General features: G+C 34.3%; 1 protein-coding gene across 2 annotated transcripts; it reads left to right on the forward strand.

The window, feature by feature from the left end:
* Positions 1-3,907: 3,907 nt before the first annotated feature.
* LOC118037337 (transcription factor BIM1) lies at positions 3,908-11,228 on the forward strand. Of its 2 annotated transcripts, none has more exons than XM_035043295.2 (12): positions 3,908-4,217; positions 4,350-4,631; positions 4,752-4,846; positions 6,579-6,956; positions 8,128-8,227; positions 8,324-8,457; positions 8,593-8,701; positions 8,990-9,059; positions 9,137-9,232; positions 9,349-9,824; positions 10,579-10,708; positions 10,800-11,228. In XM_035043295.2, exons 3-12 carry the CDS (start codon positions 4,753-4,755, stop codon positions 10,902-10,904), a joined length of 1,692 nt encoding a protein of 563 aa, XP_034899186.1. In that variant the 5' UTR covers positions 3,908-4,217; positions 4,350-4,631; position 4,752; the 3' UTR covers positions 10,905-11,228. The 2 variants fall into 2 exon arrangements, with proteins under 2 accessions (XP_034899186.1, XP_034899185.1); XM_035043294.2 differs by having other exon boundaries at positions 4,766-4,846.
* The last annotated feature ends 2,945 nt before the right edge of the window (positions 11,229-14,173 follow it).

Genomic DNA, 14,173 nt, shown 5'->3' on the forward strand with positions numbered 1-14,173 from the left:
AGAAATGAATATAATATGTACCGGTCTTAATAACTCTAATTAATATCCTGTATTAATACAACATTCACCAAAAATATTTAGAAACAATGCTTTGATGTAATAAAAATATCATAATTATAACAACTTTATAATTTCTTTAGCAAAACATTTTTACCTTATGGACTTTATCTTTACGTTAAATTCATTCATTAAACATTAGATTCATTAATCAAACATAAATGAGTATTAAAGATAAATATATTTTTTATTAATAATAAATATATTTTACATGAATAGAATTAACGTTACGTATAACCAATTGATTAGTGCTACAAAGTATATTCACTAACTTTTGTCCATGCTCAAATTAGGTTGCTCAAGTTGTGGTGTCTGCTTAGTTTACATTTGATACCCAAAAGAGATATAGAATTTTCAAACATTTTCATTAGAGTGCTTGTTATCTCAATACATCCTAGGTCAAGCCATCCATTCATTTGATAAAAAAAGAATATCCAAACGACTTTGTCTAAGTTTATTCTAGATTTGATTGAGCTTATCGGTCATAACTTGTATGATTTTGTTAACTACCACAATTTTTTTATTTATTTACGTGGGCATCCAGGACAGCTTGCGCACACTACGACTAATCCCACGACTCACTGAACATCCTGCAAACCCAGTGAACATGTAAGGCACAGCGGGGGTGACAGACGTGCACGATGAGGTTTGAACCTAGGATGCAGAGGAAGGGAACAAGTCCCTTCAACCGCTGGGCCAAGACCTCAAGTGCTAACTACCACAATATTACTAAGATAAGTTGTAGTGACAATATTCATCATTAATCTATATATGTTTATTGGTTGATTTTTTTTTATTTGATAATATATATATATTTTTAAATTAATTTATGCGTTAACCAACGCTAATTTCTTTTCCAAATAATTTTAAGAGAAATCATAAACTACATATTTCGTCTATCAAATTTCTAACCATATTTGATACATAAAATAAAAAAAAAAGTACAAATGCTATCCTTTTCAAGGGTGAAAGGAAAAGGGCGGTCCGAGAGAATTACAAGGCCACGAGGCACGTGGTGGAAGCTATAACAGGGAGAAAGTCCCGCATTTCGCGGCGCTACAAAGGGAGAGGAGTAAGCACGTGACATTTCCTCCTTTACCACCAACATCCTCTGGCGATGCTCGGCTAAAAAATAGCAAATTAGAGAGGCATCGAGTTAGTCGATGTTTTTGTTAGTTAATTGGGATCTGTGCACTAATCATCAGGTTGTAAGAGTAAGAGTTAATATCTTCCCTTTGGTGACGGGGTGAACCGAAACTGTTGATAAGTCAACCGTTAGTTTACCCCCTCATGTGACCACATAGGGTTTGTGCCATGAACTCTCTTCACCTAAAGCTCAAATTCCCAGGCAATGTGGGGCTAGCATGTCATCCTCCAAACACATGATTGTTATTATAATAATGTTTGTATTTAAAATATATTTTATTTATAAATATATCAAAATAATTTTTTTAAAAATTTATTTTCATATTATACATCAAAATAATTTAAAAATATAAAAAATCAACTTTTTATAAAATAGCATTTGGACTATATTTCCAAACAAAGTCTTAAAACTAAAGATATTGTACAATAATCTCTAAAGCTTCAAGAAACCAATACTAAATTTATATTTAAAGATATTTTTTAATTGAAAATTTATAATAACAATATATATATTTTTTATTTTTAACATTAAACCATTAAAACTATAAAAGTATTTAAAAATATTAATTTAATATAAAAAATGGAACCGCATCTCCACAATAATTAAGACTGGAAACGCATAGAAATGTCATAAACAGTTCAGCCATAGAGGGGACCATATATAACAGCCTTAAAATTCTAACACCACCTTTTCGACACCATGGCTCCTTCTAAATATTTTGCAGCACAACTCAGTCCCTTCAGTCAAAATTAACTTCATAATGTAGATAACGAGATGGCAAAAAACGCAGTCTAATTATTGCAGGTGAGCAAGAATATTCAAGAGCTCGATCGTGTAAATGAAAATGAGTGATAAAATTATATATTAATAAAGAAGAAGAAGAAGAAATGAAGCATATATATCGCATGTCATTCTAGGAACGATCGTTTAGACTTAAACATTGATGCATGGTCCAGACAATGCATGTTTCGCAGCAAATTTGAATCCCCCACCCCCTCTCCTCGATATCGACGGTCGTCGTGTAGCCTCGTCACCGAGCTTAAATCGAGAACAAAACTAATTAGGATATACATGGCCGTAAAAAGAGCTTGGTTGGATGAATTAATTATAATTAATTAATGAGATTCAAGATTAAGAAATATGTTTATTGAATCATTAATTTTATAGCCACCTGAGCCAGCAGTACTTCACGGCGTACGTGTAAAGTAAAATACCAAAAAAGGTCAAAATTGGATTTTGGTTACCAATTAATTTCCGCTTGGAGAAATGGGTCGATAGGAAGTCTTGTCCTTCACATAAACACAAGTTTGCCTCCTTTGCATATTACCACCTTCTTTATGTATATATATAAATTTTTGTTTTTTCATTGACTATTGATACTAAAGCATCTATCTAATCTTGAATTGTTCTGTGGCTAGCCAGCCAGCCAGCCTTTTCCACGCCAGCAAGCGATGGTTAAATGTATTAGCACATCCTAGCTTGTCCCCTCTTTCCTGCAACATATTTAAGCAAAAAGATCCATGAAAAAGAAAAAAAAAACACTCAATATTCTTCTTTTGTTAATCCAATCACCATTATTCTATGCAAGGCTTATTTATAATGACAATTCTTTGTATAGAGCATATAGTAAAAAAAGAAAAAAGAAAAAAAACGGTGTAATTAATTCACGGGCTAAATTATCATTAAGACAATTAAGACATGTTCATGTAATCCATTAAGACAATAAGAACTTCAAGTCTCTGGTTCACCATACAAAAAGTAGAATTTGTTAACCCTGCTATTTTTTGGCGCTCCCAGGCTGAGTATTCATTCTTTATTTGTTTCAGTTTAGATTAATATTTGTTAATTTATTTGTTTGTTAATCCAATCCCTAATTTATTCTTGTTTACTATTCTAAATTAGATAAATATTAACCAATGAGGTTTTAGCTAGGTTGCTGCCTCATGCAAAGAAATTGTTAAATCAACCTCTCATCTTGACAATGATCTCACAAATATATATATATATATATATTTTTTTTTCCTACATTAGACCCCGTAAGAAAATCAAGATAATAATAATAATATAAAATGCAAAAACACGTTATGATGCCCGAGACTCCCTATGGGATGTGAGCAGCATGATAAAAGTCTCTAACTTGTCAAATCTTCTTTCATGGATAGCAAAGGAGACAAAATAATAAATTATTAAAAGAAAATTAATAAATCTTGGTTGTCACAAAAGAAAACAATATATAGTTCTTTAAACATTTTATCGGGATTGCCAAGAACATAATAATATATAAAAAAAAAACAAAGTAAATTATTGAGCTATGTGAACCCATTCTGCCCTGGATGATGGATGAGGAGTGCGAGCAGGATAGTTATTATTTTTTAAAGTATTTATTATTTAAAATTATATTAAAATAATATTTATTTTTATATTTTAAAATTTATTTTTAAATAAAAATTTTAAATTTTAACAAAAAAAAAAAGAGAAAAAGATTTAATCTCGATGTCCCCAACAGGTAGCACGATGAGGTAAACAGAAAAATAAAATAAAATACTGCATCCTCTTAAATAACAAAACCAAAACGTTCTCCGTGACACTTAACACCGTCAACCCCGCCGCAACGACGTTAATAAAACGCCGTTTTCTTGAAATAACGGAAAAACAATGAAGCATGCTAGAGAATAAATTGTATAAAAGAACCCAAAGCAAACGAACACCAGAGAGAGACAGACGAATAAGAGAAATAAGAGAGGTTTCTCCGACTTGCCATCCTTTCTAGTTTCCTCTGCTGCACAGCTTTTTCTCTCTCTCTCTCTGTTTTTTTTTTTGCAGCAGAAACCTATTTATTTATATCGAAACTCAAAGGAGATTCTTTGTGCATTTTCGTTCTCGTTGAAGCTTGCTTCGGTTTCGATCATTTCCGGCGTAGAATTTCGTGTTCGAATACCTTGTTTTCTGAAACTGGATAGCTCGGTTTTTGGAGCTGAAATAGGGACGAAATCTCACTCAATTCAGATCAAAGGTACCTTTTAGCTTCAATTAACTCTGAGATTATATTTTTTTGGCTTGAATTATGGATATTTTAATCTTAGAAGTTTTCTAAACATTGAATTCTGATTTAACATGAATTACTTTAAATGTAATTCTATTGCAGATTTCATTGATATCTGTGGTTTGGTGGCCCAAAGTTCGTTCTTCTTTTTCTGAAGTTGTGAGAGGATTTTGATCCCTGTTTTCAAAGCATAAAAAGAGTCAGTTTTATTAGAAAAAAAGTGAATGTCCTCTCCGATCTAAGGCGGAGGTGCCATACCTTTTTAAAGAATCTCAATTTCTACGGATCTGATAAGAGGCAATTAATTGGATATTTATTTCATTACAAAATATCTATCTCCGCTTTGGATGGAGCTCCCTCAACAACGTCCTTTCGGAACTGAAGGTATTTTAATTACTCATACATATTCCTTTTAGTTCTTAGTTTCGATTTAGCTTAGCATATGGATTATGAAATGATTAAAGCAAATCGCAGTGTAGTGTGTTATTAACTGTGGTTATGAAGCATGTTCTTAACAGGAAGGAAACCAACACACGACTTTCTTTCACTGTACAGTCATTCTTCAACTGTGCAACAAGATCCAAGACCACCTTCTCAAGGTACTATCATTTTTCGTTTATAGATCTGGTAAAAAAAGAACAAAAAATTGTTTCTGGTTTTTCAAAATGGAAAGAGATTTTTTTCTGGTTTATGGGTGTGGGTTCGTGGGTGCACGTGACACGAATTGAATGATGGGATATGGGCCAGGGAAGTAGGGTGGGGTAGGGTAAACAGGGGCTTGCCAAATCCGAAAAGGAAAGAGTTAGCAGTTAGCAATTAGCACCATCAGATTGGCCATATGTTGTTTTGTTTTCTATGGGACCCATCTTCTAGGAGTTAGACACGATGTGACATGTCACATGATTCGCATCCACTCCCTCTGTTATGCAGGTTGTAGTTGTAATTCTATTCACAAATCACGATCACGATCACAAACTATTTTCCTTGTGTCAAGAGAGGTGCCCCTTGTTTTCCGGTCAACAAATTTAAGACTTGTTTATTTTATAATTAACTATATTAAAAAATAAACAAAATAACACGGAGCAAGAAAGTTTTGGCAAAATATAAAAATGTTGTTGTTGGGAATAACGACGAGATGGATAAAATGAATTGCACAAATTTCAATAAGAAAAGAGGAGAGAAAATAAAACGAATGAAAGTAAAATGAGCTCTGGGAGGCCCATGAAGCTACAATGATAGCACCATAGTATAATTAAAAATATCATGATGAAATGAATTCAATAACATTAAAGGCAGTGAATTGTTGTCGTTTTTAACTACGTGTATTATCCACTAAAGTTATTAATGGTGACATTACTTTGGTGGTGTTGTGTTTAGGTCATCACTTTTAATTTTTATTGTGATGATATGTGATATCATTAGTTTTGATGCGTTTTATAATTTTGTTGTGTCTTGAAAATCTTTTTATTTTCTACTCTTTCTTCTTATAATTTGTGCTGGTTTCTTTTAACCATTTCTTTAAATGTCTCTATTCCTAACTTGACGTTTACCGATTTGTTTTCAAAATATTTTTTTAACAGTGTTTTTGCTAAATTTTTTTCCAGGAAATTTACTCCAATTTTAACTAGGTTTTTTTTTTTTTATATATATATAAAACAGTTTAATTAATTAAGTAGTTAGTGATTAATCAATTAAGAAAAGTAACTAGGATTACTTGATTAAAATTCCTCTACACTGTAAAAATGGTCCTTAATTACTTGATTAATATTTATAGTTTCTTAATTGAAATATTAGGTGTTGGGTCAGTGTGGGGATGGTGGCCGGTAATAATTTTTTTTTTTTTTAAATACAGATAAGTTATTTTAAATTATTGAGAAAATCACCATCCAAGAGATCGCATCTTGATTTAAGATTTAAAAAAAGAAAAAAAAATATATTTGGAAATTACTTTTTTTGACGTGTTGAATATACGGATTGTTAATCTAAATAAAAAATTGTCAAATTTTGATTCAATATCTTTTCATAAACGAGTAGGGTAATCTTTATGAATCTTCTTATGTTAATTGCCCTGCCATATTTTTGGACATAATTCCACATGTTTTTGTTTCCCTCCTGGTTGAAAAAGAAGACACCATGTTTTTGGATCTGTTTTGATTGTCCATTTGCTTAATTGCTAAATTATTAATTATAAATCATCACTCCACTTGCCAAAACTAGTTCAATTGTAAATTTCAGAGTGTTACAGGCTTTGAGAAATCTTAGTCAGAATAAATCCATTAATCAGGGTCAGATCTGAACCGGAAATCTTCCATCTTTTCCATGCTTGAACAGGTGGCTTCCTCCAGACACATGATTTTCTACAACCACTAGAACAAGTAAGCAAAGCCACCGCCAGAGAAGAAACCAACGTTGAGATCTTGACAATTGAGAAGCCACCGCCTCCGGCACCACCACCCTCGGTGGAGCACATCCTCCCTGGAGGCATCGGGACGTACAGTATAAGCCACGTATCGTATTTCAACCAACGAGTTCCAAAGCCAGAAAACACAATATTCTCAGTAGCTCAAGCTAGCAGTACCGATAAAAATGATGAGAATTCCAACTGCAGTTCTTATTCAGCTAGTGGATTCACACTTTGGGAAGAATCCGCATTGAAAAAGGGAAAGACAGGGAAGGAGAATGTGGGAGAAAGATCCAATATTATCAGAGGTACTTAATAATTATCTTTGCTACTCATGTGTTCTGTCTGTTTGCTTTCCATTGTTGTGCTTTGCATGTGCATGTGCATATGTGCAAGTCCATCTCCCTCTAGCAACATACAGCCAAGAGATGTGATATTAAATATATCGATGAGGTGTTATTGTAAATATTGCAATACAAGAGACGTACGTGGAATATAATAATACTACATGTCAATCTAGCTAGAATGAGCACTTAGTTACTACACTCGTTTATTATTGAGGATGAGATTCAAACTTGCTCGATAATCAAAAGCTAGTCGTGATGTCCATAAGTTCCATGTCTAAAATCTCATAAACTTTTAAAGCTTTTCTATATTATTTTTTGGCTATATTATTTTCTATCTCACAAACTCTTTTTTTTTTTAATCATCATCATCACCACCGCTACTATAACCTAACCCAACCTCAAAATCTTTGCCCCAAATAGTTTTGGTTGATTTTAGCTTGATCGATGAGCAACCACAAACTGTAGTCGTCATGTTAGAAACATAATCATGTTAGGACTTCACTATTTGGTTAGGTCCATGGTTCAAGTTGGTTCGGATCATCTCATGCTCATGTTATATTACTACAAGTTCAGTTTTGAAGACCGAAGGCATAGACCAGGTCCAAACTGCGAAATCAGCCAAGTCTTCATAATGTTTTATTTGAAACAAGATATGACGAATATGACGGTTACAAATAAAACAAGATGTAGTTTTCAATATGACGAATGAGATTTAAATGAGACTACTAATATAACATTGCATGGTAAATCGGTCCAAGTCTTCATAATGTTTTATTTGAAATTCGAATAGGCAGACCACGGCATCATAAAAGTTCTCTGCTCTTTTTTTCTTTTTTCTCCTCATATTGATATTATTATTATGGACCATAATAATAATATCAATATTTTTTTACAATATATAGATTTCCCATTTATTATACGTAACTATTTTTCAAATAAAATGTCTTTTTAGCAATAATAGAATAAACTATTTAGTATAAAAATAGCAGGGCTATTGTTCTGGGCCGAACTTGTAATAAGCTTTAAGTCCACTCGTATGGCCCAAACAAAATATCCAATGACAAGTATTGTTTTAAATGATATTTCGTACAATATTTTAGTGATGATTGAAAGTATGTTTGGCGCGTAACAGAAGCGGCAGCGAAGACGGGTCAGTGGACGACGTCAGAGAGGCCGTCACAGTCTTCATCGAGCAACCATCGCAATAGTTTCAGCTCTCTTTCTTCCTCACAGTCTGTCTCCTTCTCCTTCTTCTGCATGTTCTTGGGTTTTTTTGTTTTACTGTTAAAATATAATGATGAGATTTTGTTTTGTTGGTAATTGAGCAGGCCACCAGGGCTGAAATGTACCCAGAGCTTCATAGAAATGATAAAGTCAGCCAAAGGTAGTACCTTGGACGATGATTTAGACGATGAAGAAACGTTCCTCCTTAAGAAAGAAACCCCTTCTCCAATCCATAAAGGTGTGTGTGTGTGTGTATAGAAAATAAATGTATTAAAGTTCTCTTATTTGGAAAAAAAAAAAAAAGTAGTATTATGTGTGCTCTGTTTGAGTTGCATGTTTGTGGAATTGAGGACTTTCTTTGTTCTTTTTTCAGGGGAATTAAGGGTAAAGGTGGACGGAAAGAGCAATGACCAAAAACCTAACACGCCTCGGTCAAAGCATTCTGCAACAGAGCAACGTAGGAGGAGCAAGATAAATGACAGGCATGCATTAATTTCTTACATTTGGAAAACCTGAGGATCTTTTCCTTTAATCAGCTACTTTATAATTACAAGTGAAGTTTCAGTAATCTAAGAATGTTAATTTGGTAAAGTAATACAATTCCATACAATCTGTTCCTTTTGTTTCTACTGGTTTAAATTATGAAGGCTGATGGCTATAAACTAGAAAAGGCCCTACATAAAGCTAATTAGTTCAATTTTTCTTGTTGAATAATTACGACTGCTTTTGTCAACTTTATGCTGTACTAAAATTTCGAAGTTTTCATGCAGATTTCAGATGTTGAGAGCGCTCATTCCTCATGGCGATCAAAAGAGAGACAAGGCATCTTTTCTTTTAGAGGTGCATACTCTTATAAAATTATCATTCTTCCTGTCAGTGTACGGTGTAAATGATGGAGTCCGTGAATCATTTTACAGGTCATCGAGCACGTTCAGTTTCTACAGGAGAAAGTACAGAAATATGAAGGATCATACCAAGGATGGAACCACGAACATGCAAAACTGGGGCCATGGGTAAATTCTACATAACCTCCATATTTTCCAATGCTTCCGTGGCCACTATATCGTTTATTGAGTGTGATAGTCATTATTGTTTAGTCTAATAGTTGGCTCTCCATTGTTTAAAACAGAGAAACAATAGTAGGCCCGTGGAAAGTTCTGCTGATCAGTCTCGAGGCGTGAATAGTGGTGTTGGTCCTGCATTATTGTTTGCCGCGAATTTAGATGCGAAAAACATAACCATTTCTCCTTCCATTAATCCTGGAGGAGCACGGAATGCAGTCGAATCTAATGTGAGCTCTGGTAGTACCTTCAATGCAATGGATCACCATCCGAACCTCGGAATAACAAATAAAGCAATGCCATTTCCTATCTCGCTGCAGCCGAACCTCTTCCATCCTGGCAGGATCGCAGGTGCAGCAGCACAGTTTCCACCCCGACTGGCATTTGATGGGGAGAACACGGCAACTCAACCTCAACCTCAACCTCAACCGTGCCATGCAATATCATGTACCTCTGACGGGGCTGTTGCTAGTGATAAGCTGAAACAACAGAATCTGGCTGTTGAAGGTGGTACAATCAGCATCTCTAGCGCGTACTCTCAAGGGTGAGTTTGCATATTACAATTTATAGTTCCGATAGCCTGATGATAGGTCAAAATCTTTCAAGGAGATCATAACTAACACAAAATTCGATCACTTCTATGGTGATCTTTGAAGCGCCAATTTCTTCTAGCACACGTCTACTAGCTGCTTTAGGAATTATAAATTACCTGTCTCTGTTGCATTCGACAATACATTCTTATTCATGTTATACATAGCCTGCTTGCTTCTGCTTGACTGTTTCTAGCAGTCTTGAAATTCATGCAAGGGGAGAAAAGTTACATGCATACTTGTTCGGAGATATTGAACTTCCACCTTGATATCTTATGTTCAGCAGTGTTACTCTTGAAGATATCCTCTTCTGACCTCCTTGCACAATTATTACTAAATATTAGAAACGTAACTTGAAGGCTACTTCTAACAATACAGGTTTTGTTTCTACAATATGCTGAACTATATATGAATCTTTTCAATTCCATGAAACTCCTTTTTTCAGGTGTTTGCAAATTGGTTTCTTTAGATTCTTTCCAGTGACAAGAAATAACATTGTTTTGCGGTGTTGGCATCGTCTCAATTGTCTCATCATCTGGATGCTTAACTTTGCTTATAGCTTCATACAACGTAAATTTGTAAAAAAGATAAAGCCTAGCTTTTTTTGTTGCTCACTTATTATGGGAAGTAGCCTTCTCTGTAGCCCTACAAGAAGAGAATTTGTTGAATTATGAGTTAAATAACGTACCCTGTATTGGCATTAAACAGGTTGCTAAATACTCTGACGCAAGCTTTACAGAGTTCTGGAGTAGACTTGTCTCAGGCCAGCATCTCAGTGCAGATAGAGCTCGGGAAAAAAGGGAATAGCAGACAAACTGCGCCAGCATCCATTGTTAAGGTTTGTTGGCATTAAGCTTTGGAGTAATTTCAACTACCGTTTCCATCAAATCACTCCTAACCTTTTTTCTTTTTCTTTTTCACCAACGTAGGATAATAACGTCCCCCCTAGCAATCAAGGCACAATACGTTCAAGAGTTTCTAGCGGTGAAGAATCTGATCAAGCCCTAAAGAAGCTCAAGACAAGTAAAGGATAGAGCAACAGTTGCATAATTTTGTTCTTTTATTTTTTACTTGATTTTTTCATTTTTTGTTACCCTGTCCTATCATGGGGTTAATTCATGTCTTCTCCTGGCTTATAAAAACTGCCCAGTTGAAACTGAGATGACTGTACATGTAGTTGCTTTCATATTGACGGAATGCACAGAAATCCTAGCACACATATATGTAATTTTTTCCTCCTTTTGTGCATCGTTATATTCATAGAGGTGTCCATTGTGATGTTTAGAAGCTGCCTTTTCATCTGAACCTTTCTACTCATGAAGTTTATAAATAACTGTCAGAGTTTGTGATTACAGGTATATGGTGTATTCAAGTGATATTTCTATGGAACCCACCCGTATAGAATCCAGTATTTAGATAGGGGTTACGTAAGGAAAACAAGGAAGGAAACAGTGAAAAGGTGTGTGCTATGCAAATGGCCACTCATTATACATTTATCATGTTTTTCTCTATATATCCCCTGTTACAGCTGCGCCATATATATATATATAGCATTCCTTCCATTGAGTTTCCCCTAACTACCTAATCCTTTATTCTAACATGAGAGCCCACACAAGTCGTGTGCTTGCAAAGAGTGTGAATTATTGAAACAGGGCATTTTAACAACTTGAATCTACCCCCTTTCCTTGGCCTAGTTTGTGCATGTAACAAGTATTCCCCCTTCAAAATCGACCTTGTCCTCAAGGGAGAAATCTGGGAGCCTGTATTGAATTTTTTCAACATACTCCTAGGTTGCTTCAGACGGGGAAAGGATCAAAATTTGGGTGGTTGCCTGGTTACCCTTCTTCATCATTCGTCTGTCCCTGTGGAGTTATCTTGGGAGCTGAAGGAGTAGTAGGCAATGTTTACTACACTGCCCTATTCCCGATGTGCATCTTCAACTGGGACACTTGGAAAACCGAGTGGATGGAACTAGTCGTGGGCAAGGTTATCAAAAATGTTTTTTTGACATGATATAAAAAATACAATATAAACTTAGATTGTAAAATCATAAATAATTTTTTTTAATTAATTATATATTGATAATTCTAGCCAAGAAATGAAATTACATTAAAATCTGATAAAATAAGTCAACAATATTATAATCAATGAGTGATCTAAATAAAATAAGAGAGATAAATAGTATGAATCAATAAATTAATGACATGGAGAAATAAAAAGTTTCAGAACAAAATTTCTCAATACAATAAGTTTCAATAGATCCCTTTTGAATTGCAAGCTAATGAGTTTAAATTAGTAATTAACTAACATAAATTCAATAATAAAATAAAACTTAAACAGTCTAATGCGTTAGAAAAAATTCAAGTTAAAAATAATTATTTAAAATTTAACACATAAATAAAATAAAATAATAAAAAAGTCTTGATGTTAAAATTTTTCCATGTAGCCTGAATTTTCAATTTTTGCATATTTTTGGCATATTTAAGTCCTAATTTCAAACATGTTGTTCTTTTTTGTTTGAATGAATTATTGGGCCTACAATATATAGTTGGAAAGTTTCAGATGTCTAGTTTCTATCCCAACTTTAATTGAAGCAAAATTCCACCAGTAGCTCTAGATATGTCCCAAACAGTACACGAAGGTCTTGCTTGACATATTTGACAATCTTAATTTACTAACTTTGATGCTTTAAAGTCTGAAATATTATGTTCCCTAACTTCATTTGACCTACAAATTTACCACAATATATTTTCATGTATGTAATTTTTCCCTGTAAATTTTCAGCTTTATTCCATATACAGTTTGCAAGATATGCTCAATCTCGCAATACTAGCCAGCAAACATTTTAAGGTCAAATTTGGACATGACTTGGTTCATATAACAAATTTAGTAAAATCATAAAATTGGACCGAGTTTACCGATTTTGCACGAGTTAAGTCTGATTTTACTGATTTCAAGTTTTTAGTCTGATTTAGCATGTTAGATACATGCTTATGATTTTACAAGTTAACTCATGATTTTAACAATAATGGTTGTGGGTAACAACAGCTTGTAAGTTACGAAACCCACCTTTTTCAAAATCAAATACAGTCTATAGAAATTTGAAGCTAGCTTTTGAGAAGTCCGTGTGCCATTGATTTCTAACGATAGGGCTATAGTTTGAGATAAACTAAGTCCCCTGGATTGAACTATCTCTCACTGCGTTTATGGTTGGCTAGTTGACCATTCTATGCTGAGCTCGTATTAAGTTGTCTCTGATTTACGCGAGCATTTCTTCGTTCTATGTGAGTAACTGATCTACAGCCTCCACAGTGGAATCTTTAGGAAAATAGGGAATATGGAAAGGAGGAGGAAAACCATACAATATCTCATAAGGAGTAGATTTAGTGGCTGTGTGGTAATTGGTGTTGTACCACCATTTGGCAAGAGGCACCCACTTAGACTTTTGGTTAGGGCTGCCACCAATCATGCATCTTAAGTAATTTTCTAGGCACTTATTGACCACTTCAATTTGGTCGTCTGATTGTGGGTGGTATGTTGTCGAATGATATAGGTTTACTCCCTGATGTTGAAATAATTATTGTAAAAAATGACTTAGAAAAACTGGGTCTTTGTCACTTACGATAGTAACTGGGAGGCCATGCAATTTATAGACGTTATCCATAAAAATTCTAGCTATAAAAGAAGCAGAATATGGATGAATAAGGGCTATAAATATGTGTATTTGCTGAAGCGATCCACGACCATCAAGATGAGTTCCTTACCTTTTGATTTAGGAAGGCCCTTAATGAAGTCCATGTTGATATCAGTAAACAGGGCTAGAGAAATGGGTAGAGGCTGTAATAACCCTAGGGTCAACACATTTTCATTTTTGTTTTGCTAGTAGATACTGCACTCCCTAACAAATTACCTTGTGTGTTTCTGCTGCTTATTCTAGTAGAAAAGGCTGCCTACCTTCTTAGCTGTTACCATCACCCCTAAATGACCCCCTGTAGCTGTGTTATGGTATAATGTTATCAACTTGTTATGCAGCTCAGAATTATGTTCGATTATAATTTTTCCCTTTCTATTCAAGTGATTGTTAACCCACTTATAGTCAGGGTGAGAGCTAGGGTCTCTCAACAAATCATGCATAATGATCTTTATACTAGCATCAGTCTCCTAGGTCATCATGATTTCGTCCATGACAGGGGTGGAAATTGAAGTCATAATCATGATGCTTAATTGCCCACTAGAAATCCTTGATAGAGTGTTTGTAGCCACATTCTCTTTCCCTTTTCTATACTTAATTTCATAGTCAAAC

This window comes from Populus alba, chromosome 15 (genome assembly GCF_005239225.2).
Source record: "Populus alba chromosome 15, ASM523922v2, whole genome shotgun sequence".
NCBI lineage: Eukaryota > Viridiplantae > Streptophyta > Magnoliopsida > Malpighiales > Salicaceae > Populus > Populus alba.

Coding starts and splice junctions, on each gene's coding strand:
- LOC118037337 (XM_035043294.2), top strand. CDS start 4,595: ATGGAGCTCCCTCAACAACGTCCTTTCGGAACTGAAG. Junction 4,847..6,578: donor TCCAAGACCACCTTCTCAAG/GTACTATCATTT, acceptor ATGCTTGAACAG/GTGGCTTCCTCCAGACACAT. Junction 9,233..9,348: donor ATGCAAAACTGGGGCCATGG/GTAAATTCTACA, acceptor TGTTTAAAACAG/AGAAACAATAGTAGGCCCGT.